Source organism: Fukomys damarensis, unplaced genomic scaffold (assembly GCF_012274545.1).
Source record: "Fukomys damarensis isolate Sample0158 unplaced genomic scaffold, DMR_v1.0_HiC HiC_scaffold_2, whole genome shotgun sequence".
Classification (NCBI taxonomy): Eukaryota; Metazoa; Chordata; class Mammalia; order Rodentia; family Bathyergidae; genus Fukomys; species Fukomys damarensis.
The window spans coordinates 23,908,961-23,935,698 of NW_022900914.1; the positions used below are offsets into that span (position 1 = coordinate 23,908,961).

Consider the following 26,738-nt stretch of genomic DNA (forward strand, 5'->3'; position numbering starts at 1 on the left):
CCCGTGGCCCCCGGGGCGTGCGAGGCCATCAACAAGCACGAGTCGATCCTGCGTGCGCGCGCCGTGGTCGCTTTCCACACGGGCAACTTCCGCGACCTATACCACATCCTGGAGAACCACAAGTTCACCAAGGAATCGCACGGCAAGCTGCAGGCCATGTGGCTCGAGGCGCACTACCAGGAGGCCGAGAAGCTGCGCGGTCGCCCACTCGGCCCCGTGGACAAGTACCGCGTGCGCAAGAAGTTCCCGCTGCCGCGCACCATCTGGGACGGCGAGCAGAAGACGCATTGCTTCAAGGAGCGGACTCGGAGCCTGCTGCGGGAGTGGTACCTGCAGGACCCCTACCCCAACCCCAGCAAGAAACGCGAACTGGCGCAGGCCACGGGCCTCACTCCCACACAAGTAGGCAACTGGTTTAAGAACCGTCGGCAGCGTGACCGCGCCGCAGCGGCCAAGAACAGGTCAGTGGCGGGGTCCTAGGTCTGGCTGCAGCCTCCCGGGCCGGGCCTAGGAGAGGGGTTGAAACGCAGGCGAACAGGATTTGGTAGGGGCAGCCGCCAAGCGCCAGAGAAGCCTCCAATCTGCAATCTGGGTAGTTGGAGAAAGTTTCTGCTGTCCCTGGCGCGCAGAAGAGGGGCGGGCTTGTGAGTTTATCGACAGCTTTGCCCAAGAGGGGCTTTTGCCAAGGCCGACAGAGTGTGCATGTGAGTCGAGTGCCTACAGCCCTTGGTCCTGACCCCTGAGAGCTGCAAGAGCAGCCCCTCTTCGGTCCTGCTCCCAGCTAGATGCTCCTCTGAGCCCGGAGATAGGGAGGGAAGGAAAACATTCCTGGCCATCTTGCTCTTATTCCCATACATTGCAAAAAGAAAGTGGAGAGGCATTCACAAAAGTCAGGCAGAATAAAATGAGCAGGAGTCCCTGCTACAAAGGGAGAAGGCCAGTGGCCACCATGCAGAGGTACAGGACCCCAAAGAGGAGAGCCCGGCTGAGAGTGCAGAGGCCTAGTGTTTGCGAGGGCATGTGCCCAGTCCGGAGTGTGTGGGTGCCTGGAGTGGGCCTCCTTTCCCAGCCAAAGAACAGCCCCTTTGGTCCATTATGTTGGGAAACCTACAGGAGCAGCCCCGCTTGTGGGCAAGTTGGTCTGAGAGTCACAAGTGATACAGGACTTGGCTGTCAGTGGGGTTGGGTTAGGAGGAAGTAAGGAGTAAAAGAACCAGAGGAAACAGAGAAGGGGAAAAGGAGTTGGGTAGGAAAGGAAGGGAGGAAGTTGGGTGAAGGCCCAAGTGTGGAGCCTGTTTCCCTGCTCAGCTGGAAAGTCGAGGGGCCTAACAGTCCTAACAGTCCTGCAGGGAGGGAGCAGGCCCACCAGCTGCTGACAGCTGCCGGAGGCTGGGGCTGAGTGTGAGTTCCTGGGGTGTGTTCTGGTTTATCGGCCCAGCCAGAGCCCCTGGCCCTCTTACTCCTGCCTGTAGAGCCCACTTTTCGCCTGATGGGGGGAGCACCCAGTGCCAGGCAGATGCCTTCTTGTGGGGAGAAGTCGGAGACACTAGGTTTGGGCAGCTGGTTCCTAGCCCAGGAAAGAGGCAGCCAGAGAGGACTCTGCTTCCCTCTTGCTTTCTCCTTCATTCCCTTTTTCTCTCCCTCCACTTTTCGATTCCAGCTTCTCTATTTTCTCTTCCTTGGATCTTGCGTTCCGAGCAGGGCTCTAGAGAGCAAAGCCGGCAAATTCTACTCAGTGCTACAGGGAGAGGCAGCCGGTGAGAAACGCACAGCTCCGAGTGTAGTTCGCAGGGTAAGGGGGTATGGAGGGAGCGTTACTGCTCGAGGGCTGTCTCTGAAGGCAGCGGGCTCAGTCTGAAAAGCTCTAAGGGCTAGGGAGAAGGAAATGCTCGGTTCCTCCCCTGCTTGTGCTCCTTCCGGAGTCCGGGTCCTTTGCTGCACACGCAGGCGGCCCCAGGCAGCCGGCTTCGGCCTCTCCCTCTCGCCGGTGGTAGTCTAGTGTCTAACTGGGAAGCTTGGAGAGCTTTCCTGGAGAAGAGAGTGCAGAGCCACCCAGCTGTGGTAGCTCTTTGGCAGCGTTCAAGGAGTAAGGAGCAGTTAGGTGCTCGAAGGAAAGAGCGACGCGTGCACAGTCGGGGGCACCGGCTGGGGGAGGCCGGAGCAGCGCTCTTGGCTGGTGGCCGGGCTCCTGGAGGCGAGGGGTAGCGTGGTAGCGGGCGCTGTGTCAGGGCGGGCGCGGCTCTCTCTCTTCCGCAGGCTCCAGCACCAGGCCATCGGACCAAGCGGCATGCGCTCGCTGGCCGAGCCCGGCTGCCCCACGCACGGCTCGGCCGAGTCGCCGTCCACGGCGGCCAGCCCGACCACCAGCGTGTCCAGCCTGACGGAGCGCGCGGACACCGGCACCTCGATCCTCTCGGTAACCTCCAGCGACTCGGAATGTGATGTATGATAGCCAAGGCCGCCCTCCTGCCCCTTCTTGCCCTCCTCCCCCTCCTCTTCCCCTCTTCCCCTCCTTCTCGTCCTCCTCTTCCTCCTCAGCCCCAGAACAAACCGAAATCAGGATACACAACCACACACACACACACACACACACACGCACACACACACGCACACGCAGACACACGCGCGCGTGCGCGCGCACACACACATACACACAGTCACTCCAGCCAAAAATATTTAAAATTCAAGAAAAATAAATTAACCGCAAACCATCCACAACCCCCAACCACCATCTACTACCACGGCCATCCCAAAGGACTGCGACTCCGACAGTCACAAGCGCTGATATTGCGGGCAGAAAACATTAGAGAGGTGACAATTGTATACTTTCTAGGACAAGCACGGCTTCTCCTTTTGGTTCCCATGGACCCGGCACCCCACCTGCATGACGATTTATTTGTATCTGGGAAAATATTCTCTCTAGTTTAAATGATTTAAACGAGTCGACTATACACAAACCACCACCACCACCACGACAAGACGACGAAAGGAAACCAGACAAAAAGAAAAAAAAAATCTGCCATCTCCTTCTGAATTTGTTTTAAAAAAAGAAGAAGAAAAAAAAGAACTCTTCGAGAGAGAAATAGCAAACGATTCTCACCTTTTGTTGCTCTCTCTCCTTTTTCTTCTCTCAGTCTCTTTCTTTCTCTTCTCTCTGTTTTAAGTCCAAGTATTGGTCAAACAAGATGCACTCTACTGTTTTTTGTTCAGCAGACAATCATTTTCTTCGTAAGCACCTTTTCCTCTCCACTCTGTCACTGCCTGTGTGGGTACTGGTTATAAATGTGGAAAAAGAATAGTTATGACTGTAACAGATTTTTATTTTTATTTCAAAATTTTATATGAATTATGTATATCTTAATGATCGGTCATTTTCCCAGTTTGTAATATATGTGTAGAAATTGCCTGTATATGATATTGCTTTTTCTCCTCACCTTTTCTCTTTCTCTTTTCTCCCTACTCCTTCCTCCCCTCCCATTCACCTGTATCTTTCTTTTTTGGGGTTTCCCTTCCCACTCGGCGGTCCTGGCGTCGACTTGGCATTAAAGGCTTGGCTTGGCGGCCTGGGTTAGAAAGAGGGACCCTGTCGCTGTGGAAAGCGGGAGAGTGAGACCATAGTATTCTTATGCAAAAGCTATTTCAAGTATTTCTTAGCTGCTTTGGAGGTATCTCTCACTCCCCGTAGGGCGCTTTTAATGTTATCTAAACTGCGTGTTTATCTATATGTAAAAACTTTCTAAAGCAAATACAGTATTCTCCATTTTCTTATCACTCCCCGAGACTGTTTTTTTTTTTTTTTTTTTTTAATCCCGGGGCCTGAAGCCCCAGGGACGCTTCGGACAGGCCTTCGCTTTCCTTTGCTTTCCTCTCCCGTTCAGTGGTCTGCTGGAGCTGGGGCAGTATTTCAAAGCCGGGCCTGAGCTTTTTCAGGGAGCTGGGTGAAAACAAACAAACAAACAAACAAACAAACAAACAAAGTGAGATGAGACCTTGTGAGATGGGAGCCCCTGCATATCCCGAGTGGAGGCAAAGAACACGCAGGGGGAGAGGGTATCCCGGCCGGCTTCTTCCCCAGGAGGTGTCAGGCCCAGATACCCCCAGGCTGGAGGCCCTCTAGGCACTGTGGCCCGCCTCTCAGCCCTTCTGAGTCCTAGGGGTGTGCTGGCGCCTTCTCTTGTTGTCACTTTGCTTTTTAGAAGAGGAACATACAAAGTCGTCAAACCCAAGCATCCATTCCCAAAAGAATTGGCAGGTTTTGTCTTCTTCCTTTGAGGGGAAGGCAGGGGAGCAAGGGAGGAGGTTGTTTGTGGAGTTTAGGGACTGGAATCAGAACGGGCCCCCACATCTCTGCCCACGTGTGTGTCTCTGGGTGACCCTATGACTTGCCTCTAGGGTCTCTGTCTCCCTAAAAATTTTTCCTGGCGTTTGGGATCAGCCATAGTCCCTCCAGCCCCTCAAACACTTCAGAATGGGCTTACTCTTTAAAACAAAACCCAGAAAAACATTACTGCCTCTTACTAACCATGTTCCTGCTAGTCCCAAGTCTTCCTTCTCAGTGCATACGGGGTGAGGGTGGGGGTACAGTTCCCAGGGATGGTGACACTGGGGACCAGGATAGCCAGCGCCCAAGGAGGAGCCAAAGAGGTAATTGCAGAAAACTTGCCTTCTCTTGAAAGTCTACTTTCCAAAGCAAGAAGGGTTAGGGAGAAATGTGCCTGGAATTTTGCATGCATTTCCAAATTAATTTTGACTTCCAATGTCCTTTTGTCCCCATCCTTGGCAGTGCCAGGGGAAGTTACACAGACCAGCTAGGCAGAGAGGCTGCCTGGTTTGGAGGTACCCTGAGTGCACCAGGGCTGGTGCCCTTTTGGAGGTAGAAGGAGAGTTCACGTGGGTGTCCCTACTTAGAACCAGGGCATCCAGCTGACCTCTGGAAATTCCAAGTTCTGTGGCCTGGCAGTGTCACTCTCTGTCATGCTCAGTGCTTGCGACCACATTCCTCCTGCTGCCACATTCCAGGGAATATTGACTCAGGTGGTAGAAGTTTGGGAAAGTCACAGCCTGAATTCCACCTGGTGGGAGCCTCTGTCTGGGCTGAGGGACTGTGTTACCTGCTCGCATTTTCAGATAGCCAGTCGTGTACTTGACCCAGAGGTTGGGCCCGGAAACCCAGAAAGTAGTTGCCTCAGTGTCGAGAGTCTGGGTGAACCCTGATCAGCCAACCAATCAGAACTGAGGGACAGAAGGAAAGGGGTGACACTGCTGAAGAGTGACTTCTGGAAGGGCCTTCCTTTTTCTCTGGGGACAGGGGAGAAACTTGGAAGTTATTCTTCCTTCTCTCAAAATACCTGACAGAAAAACAAAACAAAACCAAAAAAGCAGACTTGAGACTTCCAGTGCCCATTCTCTCCCAAATGAAGAAAACTGCACTTTCAGGGTCCACAATAGCCTTTAGCCCTGTTGTATGTCACCAGCCTATTGTATGTCTGTCTAGATTAATATCTATCCTTTCACTCATCTCCTGTATTTCTACCCAGGCCTGCACAAACACCATCACTCTCCTCTGCACTTTTTGACCTTACGTACTGGTCCTTGCAGGAAAAACATGTGTGCTTGTTGTAGGTGGTGTATATGTGCACATATCTGAGTACTGGGCTTCCAGCGCTCAATCAGCGTCTGCATACAAGAAGACATGTGTATGATGTTTCATATAAATGCACGTACAGAACGTTGGTATGTGCCCAGTATATGTTTTCATGCATTCTGCATAGCTTAGGCACAATACTTGCGTGTGGCTTGGAAAGTTCATATATTCTTAGTTATCCAGGGAATATTATTAGGATGGTTCTAGTGCACCTATACAATGTACAGGTGTATCTAGGGACTTTCTGCCCAGTGGACATGTGTCTTGTGAGTCTCAGTCCTCCTGCGGATGTGTGTGAGCTTCCTTGTTCTAGTCAGTCCACAGACATGACCACATCCCTAATAGGCTTTCCAGTCTTTATGAAATGGGGGATAGGGTGGGGTGGGGTGTTTCACAAGAGGTATTCATTGGCCAGAAGGCAGAAGGGTGGTTGAGCTCTTGCCCTTGACATATTACAGTGGATTTGGCTTTTGCCCCTTTAAACATGCAAGTTAGGAAAAGAGGTGCTTTCCTAGCCACATTTTCATTTTACTAGCTGCTTGCCTGCTCATTCTCTTTCTGGGTCCCCCAGAGACATGACCAAGGCTATCAAGGTTCCAGGGTCATTGAGGGCAGAACTCCAGAGCAAGTCCAGGGTGAAGTCCTGCATGTGGAAAAGCCATCTCAGCCTCTGTGTGCAGCACCCCTCCTGGGAAGGCTACAAATTACATCTGGGCCAGGGAGTGTGTGCATCAGTGTGTGCTCTGGCATGAGCCTCTAGGCCTGGGTCAGGCCAGATAAGCAGGCCCAAGTGTTAACCAGCAGCCCCCACTGTCTGGGCACACAACAGCCAGTGGGCTGGCTTCTCTCCTGGTCCCAACCCACTTCCTTATGCTCACTGCACTGCTGCCTGGAGCCCTCCCTTTGCCCTGGATTAAAGCCTTTCCATATGTCTAGGCCTCTGTGTACCTGGACTGCCTAGTCTATGGTGTGAGAGCTTTAGAATTAACAGCCAACTTGGCCTCCCTCAAAGACTAGCAATGGCAATCCAGGATTTGGGTGAGAAAGCAGAATGAGGTATGAAACTGAGAAAATCTGTATCAAAGGCCTGACTCTTAGAAGCCACCAGCCGGAGAAAGATGGGTCACTCTATCTCTTCAGCCAGGTCACTTCTTCCCCCTTCTTTTCCCATCCCTTCTTTTTACCTTCCTCCAATCCTACAGAATCACAGAATCGACTGCCCAGTGCCAGCGCAGTTGATTATCCCCAGCAAGACACAAAACTGATTAAATGAAATGACCCAGAAGCTGCCATGGCACAGGGCGGGTTGCTGATCAATGGTGGGTCTGGAAAGCTCACATTCGGGCAGGTCAGGGATGGGACTGGGGTTGGTAGTGGTGGGGTTAGGCACTGGGGGAAGCACTGGCAAGGCCAGGTCTGGGCTTTGGTGTACAGAGCAGCAGGGACTGTGAACCCCAGTGTGGGCTGTGGCAGCAGAGTAGCCACCCCAGCCTCTTTGGAAGGGAAAACTGGACCACAGCACATTTCTGGACCTGTCAGCTAGATCCCAGGAGCTCTCAGTCTCTCTCCAGGGCATTGGACATGTTCAGCCTCCCCTGTTTCTTCTCCCAGTCTTCTGTCTCTGTGGCCCTCTCATCCCACCTAGTCCTTTGTGTGGCTATCACCTACAGCACTGACTGCTGCTGCCTTAGGGCTTTTATGTGCCTTCCCTGTCTCCCCTGTCCTCAGCCCTCAAACGCTGAGATTGAGACTCCGGGCTGCCAGGATGCTGGGCCACAGTTCCTCAAGCTCGGGCCCCCTCAGCCTCTCACTGCCAGACCCCTTTCCAGCCCCAGCTGAGCTGTGCCTGCCCTGGCCCAGTGCATGGGCAGGGGTGGCCTTCTGGCTCCAGGGAGGGTGGGGAAGGCGAGAGGAAGCAGGGAGGAGGGGAGCGGTACTAGCCAGCTCCGATTTCTCTGGTCAGCTGAGCACAACTTTCCATTCGAGTGTATTCATGCAGTGGCTGATTGAACTCTGCTGTGTTGGGGCGGGGCTCCGCGGGAGGGGGCAGACACAGCGAAGCCGACAGTGGCTGCACCGTGCACACACACACAAACACACACATATTCAATGTACCCACACACACGTTCCATGCACACCTCACTGCCAGCCATTTGGGCACAAGCACAGTACTGACTTTCTGTCACCCCCACCAGCCCCTTGAGCAGTTGCCCGACATCCACAGCCCTCCCTCCCTACACCTCTCAAGGCCTGTCTTCCTGCATAGCCCTTGGCAGATTCTGTACTGGTCCTCGGACACAAACACAAGCATCCTTCACCCTCTTTCTCCCCTGCAGGTCCACTCCTTGCCAGGATGTGCACACTTGGAACCTGCAGAGATGCATGCACACAACCCTCCCAAGCTCACAGTCACATTGCAGACCTATCCTAATTCTCGCCACAACAGAAATTCACATCTGGGTAGAACAGCACTAGCCCCCAAGGACCCAGAGCACATGGCCTGATGTACACAGAGAGCTGGGGCTGCTCATCAAAAGTTCACGCACAGGAGAAGGAGCAGAAGAACAACCGACCTAAGGAGAGGGCACAGCCACTAAACAGTCACCAAGACAAATAGAATACATAGAAGGAACACTCAGACACGCGGAGTGGCCCAGGCTTTTGAGCAGAAGCATAGTCTGACTGCACAAAGAGGCCACCATTTGCCAAGCCTCACCCACACCTTAAGTGCACACACACATACACCCTGGGCTGGGCTCAAGATTAGTAGAAAACTAGATGAATACCTTCAGAAAAATGCGCTCACTCTTGGGAGTGGGCAGGTAAACCAAAGCCTCCATTTTATAACCATCCCCCAAAAGCCCAGGGTTTGCTCCTTTGCAGTCAGGAAGGGAAGGGAGAGTAGAGGGGTATTATAGTGCAGGGAGAAGGGCAAAAGACAGAGGAAGCACATGAACTGAAACAAAAAGTGAGGAGACAGAAAAAGAGAAGGAGGAGAAGGAAAAGGAGGAGCATGAGGGTGGGACAGGAGCAGGAAGAATCACAGAAAACAGGGAGCAGCTGATTCCAGGCCCAAGCGTGGGGATGCCCAACTTGGTTGAGGAAAAGGAGCCAGTGTAACATGAGGATGATTCAGTCTTCATGAAAGCGATGTGTGTGTGTGTGTGTGTGTGTGTGTGTGTGTGTGTGTGTGTGTGTTCCCACCCTGACTGGCCAGCTTAGCCTGGGAAATGAGCCCAGTACTGTGCATGTACCAGACAGCCTAGGCTCTGAAGTGCCTATGGCTGGGAGTCCAGGCAGCTCCTTACCAGAAGAACCTCACCCATGGCACGATCCCCACCCCGCTCCTTTGCTGCCCTGCCCTGCATTTGACAGCAGCCTCTCCCGGCAAGATACAAATTCTCAGACAAACAAACCCACCCGCTTGGAGATAGTTCCTCACACCTCCACCTCCAGCAGTAGGCCTTGCCCGGCACTCCCTTCCGCTGGAGAATGCACTCCCCCTACAGTGCAGGAGTGAAGCACATTTCTGTTCCTAGCCATGAAACCTCACCTTTTGTAAATAAGCCCACAACTCTCTCTGGCTCACTTTTCGAGAATACTTTTGAAAAAATAAAAGGCCTAAACCCCAACAAGACTAACTCAGAATGTGAGGCCTTTACAAACGGCACTGGCAAGCAGAGACGGTCCAGGCAAGTCCTGTAAGCATCTGTGTCTCTTCCTCAGGCTGCGGCTTAGAAGGCATCATCGCCAGGCCCCGTTGGGCCTTGCAGGCAGCTCAGGGCAGAGACTCTGTCCTCCGGTGGATGGAGTGTCTGAGACCAGGTAGACGCCGAGTGAGGAGACCCAGAAGTGGGTTCTGGGATTGCTTGGACTCCCCACTCTTGCCAACACATTGGTAAAGGAGATGATGGGGCTTGGAAGGGGGGATGAGCTCCATGGGGACTTCTGAGCTCCCCAGAGGAGAAATCCGATGAGTGTGCGGTCCAGGAACCTTCACAAAGGGTCTGGGGCGAGATCTGAGGGGAGTGCGGCTCTGCGGAGTGTGCGGGAGGCAGTGCCCGGGTGGCGTTCTGCGAGGGCGCCGCTTCCTCAGCGGATGCGCACTCCCCTCGCCTCGCGCTTCCCTTCGGGCCTTTGTGGCGCCTGGCCCTTTGTCCCAGTCTGTGGCTCGGATTTTGTATTTCTTCTTTCAGACCGCTAAGAGGCGCTGTGGCCACAGCCCCGGCCTAACTCTGTGGTCTCCGCTCCAAGTCCCCAAGGGCTGGGCCGAGCCAGGCAAAGTCCTAGCCTGTGGCAGGGGACGGTCTGGAGCCTCTCCAGGCAGTCACTGGCTTTAGTTTGTTGGATTTTGAGATGAGTATTTACCATTACAATTAATTTGAGACCATTACCTTAGCTAGGCCCCTTAACGACCAAGCACGCTGCTAATTATGGGCGTGCATGCCTCTGGCTCCCAGCTCCGGCTCATGCTAGGACTCCGGCCTGCTCTGCTCGCACCTCGTCCTTCTGCGATGCCCTGGCGCAGCCGGCCAGGCCTAGCCGCGGGGAAGGACCGAGGCCCGACAGACACACGTCCACATGCGGGAGTGTGGGATCCCGGCCCGCAGCCAGGCCTGCCTCTCCCTTGCTCCACATTTGAGCTGAAGCTCCTGCGGTGATAGGGGGCGATCAGGGAGGACGCTGATTTAGTCGCTGTCGCATAGCCAGCCTCTCTTCACCCTTCTACACCTCCCCTGCAGGATCCCTCTCCAGCGTGCAAGGCGAATGTGAAAGCAGAGGGTGGGTAGGGCAGCCAGCCTCTGCCACCTTAACTGCATGTGGCTCTGGCGGGCCTCAGCCCGGCCAGAACCTGCCTCCTGAGTGTCCCCGCCTGGAACGGAACCGAGGGGGAGACACCATCCAGGAAGTAAGGGTGGGCCCTCCCAGGAAGCCCAGGGCTGGGAGCTAGCATTTCCGCGGGCATCCCTCCCACTGTGGATGGGCCTTGGTTAGTGTGAAAGTCTATATGGTGAAATGCGAAGTTTGTTGAGTGTGCAGAATGTCGGGAAAACACATATTTACCTCGCCCCGGGTGACACATCTACCTGCTGGGCTTTTTAAGAACCATACATACTTGTGACCATGCGAAAATGTCAGAGGTTCTCTAGGAAATGAAAGCACAATTTCGGCCTGTCCATGAGTGGTTCACAGTCCAGTGGGAAGGGCAACTGAGGTCACGAGTTGAAAACACACAGACCCTTTGTAGGAGCACATGATATTTCCAGGACCGGTTGGAGATCTGATGACACGATCTCAGTGTTTGTGCCCTTTTCATGAGTCAGTGAACTCGGGCCTCTACACCTCTCTGACTCCAGTTCTTCCAGAAGTGAGGAGACATTCAGCTTCCCATGCTCACTGCTCCGTCCAGGAGTCTGTCAGAGGACCCTCCAAGCCAGCTAAGCTGCTCGCGCTTTGTTCCCGGAGCATCTAGCCAGAGTGGGAGCGCTGCATGGCCGGCCTACGCTCGCTGACGCCCACTCACTCTGCCCTAGTTCCACTGCGCAGTGATGTCCGGTCTCAGCCCACTGCAGGGTGAGGGAGGACTGGGAAAGCCTGAGTGCCAGGCTCTAGGGGCGCTTCCTCAGGAACAGCTGGGAAGGCTGGAGGAGACCCAGGCACTAGGTGAATCGGAGCTCGGTGCGCTGCTCATCTCCAGGGTGAGATATGGAGCAGGGAACCTAGAACATTCGTACTTTCCGCCTCGCTAGGAGAGGTTCGGTCTGAGCATTGTAGGCTTTGCATAACCTTTGCGAGAGCCCGGACCCCTGGAAACCATTGTTTCCGAGCCTCTTTCTCTAGAAGGCTCTAGGTGTACCGACGGCGCAGCACACGACTCTTCTGTCTGGGTCATTAGGGCCTTCGAAAGGCTTTCTCCAGGAGGCTGCTGCCCTTCCGACAGAGGAGCGGTGGGACTGCTTGGGCATCTGGTTATTGGATAAACTAAGGTTTAGAGACCCAGAGAAATGGAGTGGAAATCGCATTAATTTGTGGGACTCTGGTCCTGAGACTCTTCCGCTGCACACCTCGGCCACTGGTGCCTGCTCCTACGACCCTGAGGGACGGGGCGGGTCGCGCCAGTGGATTCTGCATGCGTGGCCTTCGCGTGGTTCCGCGCCCGCGTGTATCTACTGCATGTGTAGGGTGTGCGCGTGTGTGACAGCCATCAGGGAGCAGGAGAGGCAAGCCTTAGTTTCCGGAGCAGAGCTCAGGCCCCAGTGTGAGCGGTGAGAGGGAAAGGCAGGAGGTCCAGGTGGAGGGATGGAGGCAGGCCACTGCTCCCTGCCCGCCAAAGAGCCCAGGACGTGACCCCGCGGGCCGAGCCAGAGCGGAGGCGGAGAACTGTCGGAGAGCTGCTAAGAGGGTTACCAAGAAGGGGAGCGGGTCAGGGCATAGCCCGATCCAGGTTGAGCTTTTTTATGAACTGGGGCCAAAGGAAGCTACTCTTAGGTGTCTCTAGATCCCCGAGACCCCGCCAGCTCACGTAGCCGAGCCCGGATGTCCCTCTTCTCTTGGGTTGTACTCACCCGAGCGACGAGAAGAAAACAGGTCACCGGTGGGAAGCCGAGAGCACTCAGAGCTTTGGCGGGTTTTTGCTGCCACCTCGCGGCGGTGACGCGCAGCATCTCAACCTTCTGTGCCCCGGGGCTTTGGCCAAGAGGACGGGTGGTGGCCGGGGGCCCTCGCCCTGCAGCCTCATCCTCTTTCGCAATATCTCTCATCCCTTGTTCCCTTAAAGAAGTCTGCTATGGGCCTCGCCCTGCTCACAGTTTTGTGTCTGTGGGACAGTGCGCCCTGGCCCGTGCCTTCTAGCTCCTCCCTCTTGCTTTACTATTTGATTCTGTAACTGCCACCCGGACTTGGGACACTGCTCTCATGCTAAGGCTTCTTTTCTCACGCTCTACCAACTCCCTCTCCTGCTCGGGCCTCAGGGAACTTGACCGAACGGAATAACGGGGTTATTCCACTATAGTCTGGAGTCATCCACAGGGCTTGCTGAGCGCCTGCTCTGTGCCGAGCGCTGCGGTACACACGGGGACAGCGAGTGCCAACCCAGACTTCAACCCTGCGGTCATACTTGCGGAGAAATGCAACCGGCAAATTATAACTAAACAGCCATATCAAAGGATGAACAAAGAGGGACCCCAAAGGGGGCAAATGAGGTGGATTTCTCTCTCTGTTGGCCTCTTTTTCTTTTGTGGCATTGAGCATAGAACCCAGGCCTTGCTCAGGCTGAGCAAGTGCTACACCACCGAGCTACACTTTCAGCCCAGAAACAGATCCCGTTGAATTACTATGAATAAGTATGAATAAGTTTTTCTGGCCTGGTGTGGAAAGGACATTCTAGTGATACTGGGTTACTGAAATGGACCACTATTTTCTTGAGGTCAGATGGTGAAGCCCCTGCTTCCCTTGGGACAATATAACCAGCTTAGGCTCATGAAGCGTCAGAGGTAAAGGAACTTTGGAGTCCCATCTTTCCCCCATCTAAATAGATAAGGAAACACTGTCCTTAAGTACACAACTGTTTAAGTGGTTCCTAACACTGTGAAGTCCAAAATGGCGCCCAAAGGAGACTGATCAACAACACCAAGTGGGCCGAGGGGGCAACATCACAGGCTCTCTTCCTGTTCTCAACTACAGTTTTTCTTGCCTGGATGAGTCTTGTGCAGCACACATGCCGATCCTCAGTCTTTTCTCTGTACACCCAAAATTCACAAGGCTTTAGTTTTGTTCGTTTGTTGTTTGTTTGTTGGGTGTGTTTGCTGCCAAAATGATTTGGCAGCAAACCTGACCTAAACTGTACAAAGCTATTTAAAAAGCCCATTTATCCAGTTGGCATGGATATTACAAGTTTCACTACAGAAATATTAATGCATTTGACTACAGGTGCCATTCCAGATCCACCAGGGTGGTATTAGGTAAAGTATAATATATGTATCAACTTGGAGGCTTAACACTGGAAAAGACAGTGTGCTGGGAGAAGCCAGTTGAGACAAGGCCTGAGACAGGTCTGGTCTTTCCTGATGCAGGAGATCAACCCCAGAGACTTGCACGTGGTAGGCACAGGCTGCCATTGAGCTACATACCCAGCCCAATGTACCTTTCTAAAATCCCCCAAATTCTCACCTCCCAAGAGTTTGGGGGAAGGGATTGTATTCTGCTGGATCGAGGCTGCATCAGTTGAGGGTAGAGGTTCATGGTGGGAGAGGTAACTGGGAGATTTGAAATCGAAATCATGTAAGTGGATAACCCATAAGGAGCAAAGTCCACAGGAAGAATAGATCAAGATGGCTGTGGAACCAGGTTATAAAGCCAGCCCAGAAAAGCTGATAGCATTCTGGAGGGCCTCAGGGGCTGGGATTTTGACTTCTATACCAGCCGGAGAAGGCAGCTACATTTTGGATGCTGAAATTAGGAGTGAGAAAAGGGTACCCTCCTCAAATTTTTGTCTTTCCTGGACTGGGGATTTAGCTCAGTGGTGCCACAGCCTGGGTTTGAGCCCTGATACCAAAAAAAAAAGAAAAGAAAAAAAAACTTTCTGGATGTCTTCCTACAATCCTAATAGTAAGGGGGAATGTGCCCAGGCCCAGGCCCCTGTCTTCAGACACCCTTTCTTTTTTCTTTTCCCTTGACACATCCAATCCTAGGGTAGTTTTTTTCTTTCTTTCTTTTATTTTTATTTTTTTCTTTTTGTACATGGAGATGGAACTCATGCCCTTGCACTTGAGAGGCAGGTGGTAGAAGCACTGAGGTAAATCCCCAATTCCCAGGGTAGTTTTGAATTGGATATTTCCACATAAGCTGAGCTAGCTGACATCTGTCTCCCCGCAGCCAACTCACCGCAACTGAGGGCATTTGAGTGGCCTCTCAGGTGAAGTTCCAGGTTTTCTCCAAGGAGGGAGATAATCCAGGGGAAGTTGTCTGGGCTCCTGGTGGTCATCAGCTTCTATCTCCAGCTTCAGGGCTGCTTCTTTGTCAGCAGAGAGGGGTCTGGGCCATGCTGATCCCTGGTGAGCTGCCAGGCCCCATGAGTGTTGTCTTATAGCTGAACCTTCAAATGGTCCTCAGGTTCTGTGAGCATGGACTCCAACCGCCTGTGGCTCTGTGAGTGGGTGCCAGGGTATCTTAAGACCTGGGATAAGCCTCGTCTACTGGGGGCCAATTTGGAAGCTTAATGCTGGAAAAGACAGAGCGTGTGCAGGGCAGGAGGCCAATTGGGATGAAGGCCTGAGACCAGCTTGGTCTTTCCTCTTTTCATTCTTTACTAGGCATTTTAGGTCTGGCAGTGACACTACTCCTCTAAGGCCCCTGTGATTTTCCTTAGTGAGCTTTGGCCAACTGACATCAACAACATAAAGAGAAAATTTTCTTTTATACTTAAGTGAGCTCTAGAAATCTTGTGGAGTTCTAGAGTTCTAGTGGAGGAGGAAAAAAAAAAAGGAAGTGGAGGAGGAAGTCCTTAAGTTTATTTTTGTGAAAAATGGAAAGTTTACTTCTATTTTTTTTAAAATCATGGTAACATATGTACAACAAAATTTACCATTTTCACTATTTTAAGGTGTAAAATTCAGTGGCCTTTACTGTATTTATAACGTTATAAAACTGTTACTACTATCTAGTTCCAGAACATTGTTGTCATCCTGAAAAGGAAACTCCATAGCCATTAACACTCCCCATGTCCTCCTCCCTCTCCTCCCAGCCCTATCAATGACTAGTCTACTTTCCATCACTAGTGGACACTTCATCTACATGAAATCAAGCTATCTGTGATGCTTTGTGTCTGGCTTCTTTCGCTTAGCACAATGTTTTTAAGGTTCATCCCTTGTACCATGTATCATGTCATGCCTTTGTATGGCTAAAACATATGCCATTATATGGATGGATTAGTCAGCATCACATTACAACAACGGTTTACATGACACCGGCTACTTACGAACTAAAGAGAGGTTTATTTTGGCTCTTAGTTCTGAAGGTTCAGGTTCAAGAGTGAGTGGCCCCATTGTGGGAGTGCATGTCATAGCAAGTCTTTACATATGAAGCCTGGAATCAAAGAAAGACAGATGAGGGATGGGAAGGACCCTGAAATTCCTTTCAAGGCCACACCCCCAATGACCTAAGGGCCTCCCACAAGGCCCCATCTCCTAGACCACAGCACCTGCCAATAGCCTCACTTGGAGGACCAACCCTTTAACACAGATCTGTGAATCTTCAAACCATAGCAATGGATATAACACATTGTGTTTATCCATTCATCCATTGATGAAAGAAGTGTTCACTCCATTTCACAGCAGCTTGAGGCCAAGGAGCAGATGTGCAGGGTCAAATACACTGGGTGATCACAACCTGCCAGCAGCTATATTTTGGCTATAGAAGGCAAAGCCACCTGGGCTGAGGCCCCTTGGCCATTGGAGATTATAGGTGTCCCCTCCTAACACATACCTCTTATACCCCCTGTTATTTCCCAACAAGTTCAACAAGGACAATTCCATGCTGATCCTGTATGAAGAAAGAAGACAAGGGGACCTAGCACAGCAATCTAGCACATGTGGGCATGTGAAACCGTGGGTGATGGCCATGGCAGAGTCCTGCCTGGAGATTCAGGGAGACTCCTGGTGTAGCTTGGGAAGAGAATTTCTGCAAGCTGTGGGAGGCAATGTCTACCCCAGCTCTGTGGTTGGGCTGTTGCTTTCTTCTGCCAAGCTCCAGGAAAGATGCTGCCGACTTCACTCCAGTGAAAAGAAAGGGCTTTGTCTAGGAAACTCCAAGGTGGAAAAAAACATAGGGCCTCTTTCAAGAAAGTCCATAATTAGTGAAGATTGGCTCTCCAGCTAAACAGCTAACCTGCAGGCAGCTCTCATTTGTCCTGGTTATTCTGTCCCACAGTGAAACTTCCCCCTTGGTGGAAGAGTTTACCCTTTTCCCAGGGAAGCACCTGAAAACTTCTCTAGGTCAGTGAAGTGGGGATAGACAGATCCCCCCTTGTCATACTCCAGGATGCCCTTGGGGAAAATCCACAGGTAATAAAGCCACAGGTAAGTGCCTACAGGCTTAAACCTTTCTATAAGAGACTCAGCTACCAAAAGAGGAAAATCTGAATATTTGTAGACTGTGTCCTTAGCATGGGGAAAGATGTTTGACTCTTTTGCCCATCTTTCCATTCTTGAAGCTGGCAGTTGAGGAAATGAAGGCTCTGAGAAGATGGCAGATGCTAGCTGTTCTTCGCCCTCACCCTGCACTCATCCCGCAGCAGGATAACAGGGTCCACCACAAGCTGTCCTTTGCTCATTCTAGGAAGGTGGTGAGACCAGAAGCCTTGAGGGTAAATGTGAGGCGTGTGGGTCTCTTGTAAGCAAGTGGCTGTGTGGGGGGTGGCTAAGCACTGGGTGATGAACAGGGTAGACCTGGCTGGAGACTAGGCCTGTGGATCTCCTTTCTCAGAGGCTCCACCACAGGTGACTAGAAAGATGACACATGCTTGGCCCTCCTTCTGTGGCTGCTCAGCTCTTCTCTGTGGGTCGAAACTCCTGCCCTGTTTCTCCGTGAGAACTTTTGTCTGTGTCGTTTTGATGTTTACTTTAAGTATTACACTAAAAACTAAACTCTCATATTACACTAAAAACTCATAGTGATAGGAGTCTGGAAGCACACCCTCCTGGAACATCTGGCCTCCTGAGTCACCAAGAAGGGCTTAGAGACAGGGTGGGGTTGGTAGCCCAAACTGGGAAGCACCGTTCAGAGGTGTCTGACTCATCCTGAGCTTCTCAGAGCAGAAGGAACAGGAAGCCTGCAAGGGGACCAAAGGGAGGCTAGGATTTTCAAGTAGCAGAGAAAAGGACTGAACTTGGTTGAGGGGAAGTTCCAGTACATGGCAGGAAGTGCAAGACAAACACGGTGCCCTCCTCAAGATACTCTGCCACCGGGGAGCCCAAGCCACAGGGATTCAGGTGAGTGGTTTATCTCTCCTGTTAGACTGGGAACAGGGCTGTGTTGAATGCCCTTTTGTTCTGTCCATAGCACCTACCACAAAGCTCGATACATATTATCAAATAGATGAATAAGCACTTGCTCAGAGTCATTGACAAAGAAGTTAGGCATTACCAGCCTGCCACAGAATGGTCCTGGAGAAAAACAGGTGACTGAGATTGGACAGAGAGGTTGATCCAAAGAAGTTAGCAGAATGTTAGAGCAGGCAGCCTGGCCTTGACTCCAGTCATTCCATGTAAAAGTTCTACATTCTCGTAAGTTCAAAGTGCAGTTTCTTCATCCATTAAATGGGCCCCATAAAAGCTGTCTTGCCAGGGTGGATGGCACATTCATGAGAAAAGTAAGTTTTCAGAATCTGGTGCACAGTAACTGCTTACAGAGAGGCCCCCAGGTATGGCGGTGTGTACTGATCAGCTTTCCTATTGCTGGACACAATACCCAACACCCATAATTTAACAAAGGAGAGGTTTATTGGGCTCACAGCTTGGGGGATTCAGTCCATGGTTGACAGTCTCTGAAGTAGGAACCTCATGGTGGAAGGACATGGTAGAACAGAGACCCTCTGTTCTTGGTGGCTGGGAGCAGAGAAGGGGAATAGTGCTGGAGAAGAAGAAGAAGCTACAGAAGATCCAGGACTAAAAGTCATGCCTCTTTGGGTGGCATGACCCACCTAGCCACACCAGGAGTGTGCTTTACAACCTACTGCAACTCATGAAGTTGGAAAACCAGGATTAATGCTCACATGGTGGTGGATCCAAAAGGGGATGGTAGTGCCCAGGACTGGGATACAGTGATTGGGAAGCTGGAGGGTCCACTTCCGGCCCATAGATCCTTCTGCCCAACCACATGGCAGCCACTGGGCTTAGCTGAGCCCCAGGCCTAGGCTGGTTTTGCCCTCCTCTCTTCCATCCTACTTGAGGTTGCCAGCACCACACGAGGCCTCCCGAGCTCCCTGCTCCTCCGTGAGCTAAAGGACCAGAGTGATGGGCTTTGTAGCCTTTGCAGTAAACACAGTCTGGGTCCACTTCAGAATCCCTTCTCATCTTTGATTCGTATTGCTTCTTTCTGTCGTTTGGTTGCATTTTGTAATGCAAAAGGGGGTAAGGGCGTGCTCAGTGCCTGGACCTTGTCCACTGAGCCCCTCTGCTGTTTTGCATTTCTCTTCCTCTCCTATTGCCTTTCACTTTACTCATCTCTCTCTTTCCTGTTTACAGAATGGATACCGTGCCTTGACACTGGTGGTTCCAGCACCCCTTCTCCGGGTCCCGCTTCTGTCACATCTGCCTTGTTTCTAACCTGCAGCTATTGGTTCCCATGTGACAGAGGAGAAGATACACAGTCTGAACACCAAAGCTAAGTCAGGGCCAAGCCAGGCCTTCTGCTACAGGAAGGAAGGGCCTCCGGGAAACCTAGGAGGTCCGTGAAGAAAGGCTCATTCCTGGGCCCTTGCTAAGCCTACCCAACTGTGGCCACATCACGCTCACACTTCTAAGGCAGTGTTTCCCAAATTTACCTGGCCATGAGAGGTAGCCTCTTATACAATGGTCACATTCCTGAGTCCTTATTGAACCTGGTTATAGAACCTCCTTGTGCTTCAGGTGATTCTTGTGACCAGGCAAAGTACTGCATTCTGGGGATGGGGTGTGTACGAGGGGAATTCGGGAGCTTTGGCATCATCTGGTAACTCGGCAGGAATGCAGAATCTCAGGTCCCACGTCAACGTGCATTTTAACAAGGTGATTTGTAAGAGGTGGCTCTAGATTTACAGTTCTTCAAGTTAGGGGGAAAATTCAGACCTCGTGACCTTGGTCATGTCATTTCACCAATCTGGACTCTTGTCTTTTTCTCTTTGGATTGGTAGTAATACTGTCTGTTGCTCGTTGTGAGGACCAGATCTCAGGTGGGCTTGAAGACATTTCACACGCAGCCATCACTCTGTAGACAGTTGCGGAAGGAAAATGAGAACAGTCACAGAGGGCCAGACCCACTGCTGGGGCCTAAGCCCAGAGCAACTGAGTTCTTCTCAGAAAGAGCCCATGTGGGAATTGGTGTGGGTGACGAGCAGGCCTGGAGAGAGCAGCAGGATGGGGGCCAGTGGCTGGAACATCACAAGGGTGGGGGAACATACCAGAAGCAGATGACTCCGGATGGAGTAGAAGATGGGGCTGCTGCCAGCTTCCCCAGAACCTGCAGCATTTCCTGGCTCCAGAAATGTCCATCCCTTTTAAGTTTTGTCCTCCCCAGCTGCCCAGCTGGGTCTCTGGAGTCCCTGGGTCCACCCTGGTCACTGTATTCATGATAGTTGTACATCCTGGATTTTCCAGGCCTGTCCCTTTCCATTTGAAACTCCATTTTGTTTGTTACATAATTGACTGCCTGTGTGTTAGACCACACGCCCCTCCCATTTTGATCTCAGAGAATGGGATCATTTTATTTGCACCATTTTTGTTGGGTTTTATTTTGTGGAAGGCAGAGGTAGAGCATACTTAATAAGTTTGTCATTTTGCCATACAGATTTCCTTTTCTGTCTCCCCCATAGCAATATACTTGATCGACAATAATTATGCATCCATTTTTAGTCAAGGGCTCTGAGTTATACTGATTTAAGTCCCTTACACTGACAGCCCAGAATTCCTTCCAGTGGAGGATACCCCACAGTTTTGCGGGGCACAGTCCCGCTTTCTCCCACAGTGCTTTAATGGGCCACTCCTGGAAAAGGCAGATGTTTCCCTGTGTTCTGAGGCAAGGAGGATGTTTCTTGGGAAACATTCTTTTGAACAAATGCGCAAAGATCTGTGAAAACCTTCCAGAAGTTGTGACTCAAAACCCAAATTCTCAAAATATGTGAGAAATGAATTGTGGCAAGGACTTCTCTAATCAGTCCACCTGACCTGCATGTGGAGTACTAAGACCCCAGGAGGCCCTCACCTGGCCACCTAGATTGTTCCAAACCTTGAAAGTGACATCCCAGGCCCACACTGCAGGTTTTCCTTTAGCCATAGCTTGGGGAGCCTTTCTCATGGCTGCAATTTGCAGAGAGGCCTCTTAGGACCAGCACCCAACTGGCTGAGGACTATGCCCTCTGCTGCTGCATACATGTCCTTATCCCTTTTCCAGAAGCATGAGTTAAATTCTCTTTTCAGGGCCTGGCAAGCTCTTCCAAGGAGTTTTGCTTGCTGTTCCTGGCTACTTCTTCTCTTCTTTCCTTTCTTCCTCTGCTCTTTCTCTATCTAAGCTCTCACCTATTCACTTTGCTTTCTGTCTGCTTCTTCCTTGGCTGGCTCTTCTTTTCCTGCTTTTCTCAAGCACCCTGCTCGCAGCTCCCTCTTCCAAGGGCACAAGTGCAGATGACAGGGCCCTCCCTGCAGGCAGAAGACACAGCTCCCCACGTCTCCATGCATCCCACAGCTGTTTCCCTGACTGGCTCTGCCCATCACCACCAGGGCACACGGGGCACCTCCTGCGCTGTCCCATCCTGAAGACAAGCAGCTGCCTCACTAATTGTCACCAGCAGGGAGGCTGGGCAGCACTCCTACTCCTCCTGCGATTGGGAGGTGGCCCAGGGGGGTGGTTTGCAGGAGCAGAATGAGCTGAGCCAGTGTTGTGCATTATTCCAGGAATTTTAAATGCTCGTTAAAGGCTTTGCAGTGTCTCACTTCAGCACACATCACGCTCCAATTGCTGCTCGGAACTGCAGGGGCATCAGACCGGGCAGCGCTTATCAATATTTTAGCAGGAGAAAGGCAAATGATGTTGAAACATTGGACTATATTTCCATCTGTTCAAACTGAAACGGAACAAGCACAGCTCAGGAAATGGAATACCTCCTCCCCAGCTGCCTTGGAAGCAGAGATACCTGCCGGCTCCTTTCCCCCAGCATCGATTTCTCTGCCATCTCTCTTCTCACTTGGGCCTCCACGCTCAGACCTAAGGAGCTACCTGTGCTGGAGGTGTGGTGTTTGTCAGTAGAGTAGGGGATGGTGACACCCCGAAGAATTGAACGTGAGCTTCCCCCATTGCGAAGGTCTGAATGTGACCTTTCCCTATTGTAAGACAAGCCTTCCCAATGGATTGGCAGAAAAGTGAGGTCAGATGTATCCAGTCACCTTTGGTGCTGGAGGACACCATCTCCAGCCCCTGCACCGTCCTGCAGGCTGGCTCTCCTAAGAGAAGACCAGGATGCATGGTGAGAATGAGGAGCACACAGATCACCTCTAGAAATATAACCACTGCATAAACAAATCATAAACATAAGACACATTTATGTTGTATTCCCCTTTCCCTGGAATAAAATAAAGTTGATTAGCAAGGAAGAACTTTTAGGAGTATTGGTGTTCACTTGTCTTAGAAGATCTGAGGCATTTCCGGCCAGTCATCTCAGAGGGCCCATGGAGTGTCTTCACTAGCAGTTCTCCCCAAAGTCCCGAGAGTCACAGGATCCAGGGGAGCCTTCTCCCTGGACTCCCCAACCCTGAAGCAGAATGGTGAACTGCATCTTCCCCGCAGCCCTCAGACTTTTTGTAACTTCTCCCTTGAAAGCACTTTAGTTTAATTTGACTCATCTACAGAAGAAAAGGGGTGAAGTGGGCTTCTAAACCATTATGGTTTAGAACTAAAATGCCCCCCAAAATGTCATGTGCACTGAGGTGGGGTTTTCAGAAAGTAATTGGGTCATGAGTACTCTGGTTCATCAGCGGATGAGTCCCCTGCTGAGATGCTAACTTGATGGCATTATTGGGAGGTGCTGGAAACTTAGGAAGTGGGGCCTAATTGAAGGCAATGGGTTATGGGTCATGGGTCACTGGGATTTATGTCTTGTCCCTGAACCCTTCGTCTCCGGCTCCTTCACTCTCCCTGCTTCCTGGCTCCCATGAAGAAAGCAGCTGTATTTTGCCACCCTTCTACCATGATGCTCCTGCCTAAACAATGGACTGAAACCTCGGAAACCCTAAGTCAAAGTAAAGCTTTCCTCCTTTAAGTTGTTTTTCTCAAGTATTTGCTCATAATGATAAAAAACTGACCAATATCGACATGAAGAGGTGAGTCCAGAGCCCACAGTCTCCAGAGCTCACCCCGCTGAGCAGAGTGATGTGATCCACTCTCTGGTCTTAGGTTTCAGGTGTAGACCTCAGTTGTTTCTGGCACCAACAAAAGAGTAATTTAGACATTCCTCATGCTCTCCTCCATGCTGGTGGTCAGGCTGGTGACAGCTTTTTGCCTTCTGGGGAAGAGTTTTCCACTGTGGCAGCCAAAGCAGTGTCAGAGAGGAGAGGTCCATGTCTGATGAAAGAGATCATGGGCTACAAAATTCAGAGGATCCATTGACTTCATCCACCCTGCTCCTTGAAGACAAGGCCACCTAGGCACCAAGCCACCTGGAGAAAGAGGATCTTCCAGTATTGGCTTTTGAAGTCAGGACAGGGGATGGAAGAGGAGAGGAATTATATTAAATATTTGAGCCAAATTCACAAATGCTAAACCACTTCAAAAATGGTCATTTCAGAAAAGAAAGCCGATAACCAATGAGTAAGAGGAAAGGGTCAAAGACACTGTCAATATTCCTGGAGGAGGAAGTTCTTTGCAAGCATTTGTGCCTGGGTAAGGCTGGAGAGGAGGTTGTCGGGTGCTTTGCAGAACATGGGGGCTCTCTGAGTGATGTAAAACTGCAGACTCATCACGCCAACAGAAATATGTAATGTGGTTATCTCCACCAAGGAGAAGTGCATTTTATCCTTACTATATCTGGAAAACTTAGCATATAGGTCAAACTACGGAACCCAGTGTTTCGCCTCTCCCTCCCTGGACCATAGCAGGTGGGATTATTGAGGGGGTGGAGCAGGCACTTTGTAGGTAACAGTTGTGAAGCAAGCTCAGACAGGGCCACAGACAGCTTAGGATCATCCGCATACATAACATCCCATGAAGGAATGAAGCAGGACCAAGAAGGGTGAGTGAAATATAGAAGTCACAGGAGACCAGCATACTGGCCATCCAACATACATGAGCTTGAATCAGAAGGTGGCATGAACTCACATTCAAACCAAGACCTCTACTTCAAAAATAGGACTGACTGGGTATGATGGCATGTATAGCATGTATGACATATAATTCCAGCTACTCTGGAAGGTGAGGCAGGAGGATTACAAGTTAGAAGCCAGACTAGGAAACTTAGCAAGACATTCCCTCAAAATAAAAATAAAAGTAAGCGTAATTAAAAACAAAAACAAAATGAAACAAAGCAAAAAAAAAAAAAATCTCCCAGAATTTAGACTTTAGATAAGGCAGAAAGGCAAAGCCAAGGGCAGACGGCAGTTAAGCCAGTACTTATGGTGCTCCCAGCGCTGTCCAAGGTACTTGACATGAATTATTTCTTACAGTGCCTCTGAAATACTATTAAGTCCAGTTGATGCAAAACACTGAGGGTCAGAGGTAAAGCACTTATCTAGCATGTGTCAGACCCTGGGTCCAATCCCCAGCAACACACACAAATACACACACATACCTCCACCACCACCACCACCAGCAACAACAGCAAAAACCTGGGGGTTAGAAAAGTTAAATGGCATGCCAAATGACACACTCAAGGCCACTGAGGTAGGAAGTGGTACACCCGTGATCAGAACTTAAATTCCTGTACCTTCAAGGCTCATGTTCCTTTTATGCTGCCTGTAGCCTCAATGTCAAGGCTAGGAGCAGGCAGGGGGCAGGATAGGACTTCCTGTGTGGCAGAGGGAGGCAACATGCCATGGCTTGTATCTAGACTCCCCAAAGCCTTGTGTTCTTACAGGAGGGGCTTTTCACAGTTTGCTGGGTCTAGGGTGTGGATAATGGAAACCTCAGCCTGAGTAGAGGTGGCACCAATCAGCAGTGTTCAGCCTGGATGGAATATAAAGGGACAGAAAGAAGGCAGGCTTGCTGTTGCTGCTCATTGCTTGCTGCCTACCATGCCGTGGACTCTTTCTCCTTTACCATGTCTCTATGCCATACCATCCTGCCTTGGAGCCAGCTGGCTATTCTCTGAAACTTCTACAAACTGTGAGGTGAAATAAACCTTTCCTCCTTTAACTGTGGGTGCCAGGTATTTTTGTCTCAGCAATGATAAAAATAACTAAGACAGGACATGATGGTGTAGGAGTTTCATGCTTGCAAGCGTATTGAAAGCTGCTGGTCTTTGGCCATGTGAGTCTGGAGTTTCAGAAGAAACAGCATTTTCTAATAAGGACCAGAAACCAGAGGGCATGGACTCTGTAGAGTGAGTGCAGGTTAGCCAGAAACTGAAGGTGCAAGCTCAGAGCCCAAAGCAGAGGACCATCATACTGGTAGGGCCCACAAGCATTCCTGGAGCTCAGTGAATGCCCACAGCAAGGACAAGGGATAAGGACAGAGGCAAGGGTGGTGGGAAGCAATTTCTTTACTAATGAGGTAGGCTAACACTGTTAAGTTGCCAAGCTATTCACAATCAGAATGAACAAATACAAATACTCTAAGCCATGACTCTGCAGAGCCTTACACCAGCTATAGCAGAATGCCTTAGCATGCATGCGTGTGTGCGTGTGAGTGTGTGTGTTCAGCACGCTGTGTACAAATCTCATGACTGCAGGGATCCCAGATAGGGAGGTAATGAGGGACAGCAGGATCTGTCCAGCGATCCTGTCTACAGAAATGACAGAGAAAACGGGACCTAGAGTGTGGAGGCGTGGTGGATGGGGTTTTGGTCTCTCAGTGTAAAGGGCCATACAGTTTCCTCAGAAAGCAGGGTTCACAAAAAGAATCTTTGGCTGGCTTTTGAGAACCTGAGGGAAGTTGCCTAGCTGGCCTTCATGAGGCCCAGAGTGTGAGTTGTTCAGAGATCAGGAGGTCATTCAGGATTGAAGCCATGTCCAGAATGAAGGTTAAATGACTGTCCCCTTGGCAGGTGGGCTGGTCCCCTCCTCCACTCCAGCATTGACATCATCAGAAGCAACACATGTACAACATGTAACAGGCCAGGACATAGAAAGAACTCAGAAAACAACAGATATTTAAATTATTGGAGGACTAATAATTCCTGGGAGACAGGAGGAAGGCAGAAGGCAGGTAGCGAAATGAGATCCTCATTCCCAAGAGTCTATCATAAGTTAGCACCCAATGGAAGAAATCTTTGCTCAACCACCACCAGATAAGGAAGTTGTGCTTCCCTCATCAGCCCTGAGAAAAAGACCTCAGCTCTCAGGACAGGGGCCCTCCTGGTGTTCTCCATCTCTCCATCCACTCTGCAGCCAGGACACAGTGCTGGTGTGCTGGGCCCTGCTCCCACCCCCAGCAGCATGGACTCTCCAACGACTCCTTGGGTCCAAGAGTTGACCCCCACACTGACCAGGGGACCAGGTCCTCTGGTGAGCTCGGCACAGACCCAAACGTGCACAGAGGTAGGCCTGCTTAGCCTCTGATGTGACAGCTCTTTGAGCTCCTTGTTTGTCTCTGGGAGAAAAAGCCCCTGCTGGGTTCTGTAGACACTCATCAGCTCAGGCAGTTGACCCAGTTACAGAGGCCCAGTCTGTTGCAGAATTGAGGAGCAGCTGAAAGCTGGCCAGACAAGATCCCAGCAGAGCCTGGGAAGACCCCTGCTGACAGCTGATTCCCCACTGAGGCCATCCCTAGAGCCTGGCTGGCATGTGGTGCTGGGCCCAAGAGTGGTGACTAAACTGTCTATTTTGGGGATGCAGATAATTGGATAACTCATCAGACAGAGTGCTGGCTGGCTCATGAGTCTGTGCATCTCTCTCCTGCATGTCCTCAGTAGTGGGCTTGTGCTCAACAGAAGTTCCACGCAGAATGCTCACAAGCCAAGCATGCATGAGCCCTTTCACTGACACTGGATCCTTGACCCTGCATGGCAAAAACTCCAACAGAGACAGTGGTTTCCCTACCCACTTGTTCCTGGGTCTATCTAGAATTCTGGGGTTTTATCTGAGATGATCTTCAGAGGCAAGGAACTTTGATAGGTAAGAATCTTTTAATTTTTCTTCTCTTCTTTTCTTTCCTTTTTTTTTTTTTTTTTTTTTTTTTTTTTTTTTTTTTTGGGTAT

General features: G+C 50.9%; 1 protein-coding gene across 1 annotated transcript; it reads left to right on the forward strand.

Moving 5' to 3' along the window:
- Positions 1 to 2,631, forward strand: Six3 (SIX homeobox 3; the record flags this gene model as incomplete). The annotated part of the gene is made up of 2 exons (XM_033762265.1): positions 1 to 461; positions 2,257 to 2,631. Coding segments are annotated over 2 exons (654 nt in total), but the record flags the coding sequence as incomplete, so codon positions are not given.
- Positions 2,632 to 26,738: the final 24,107 nt, after the last annotated feature.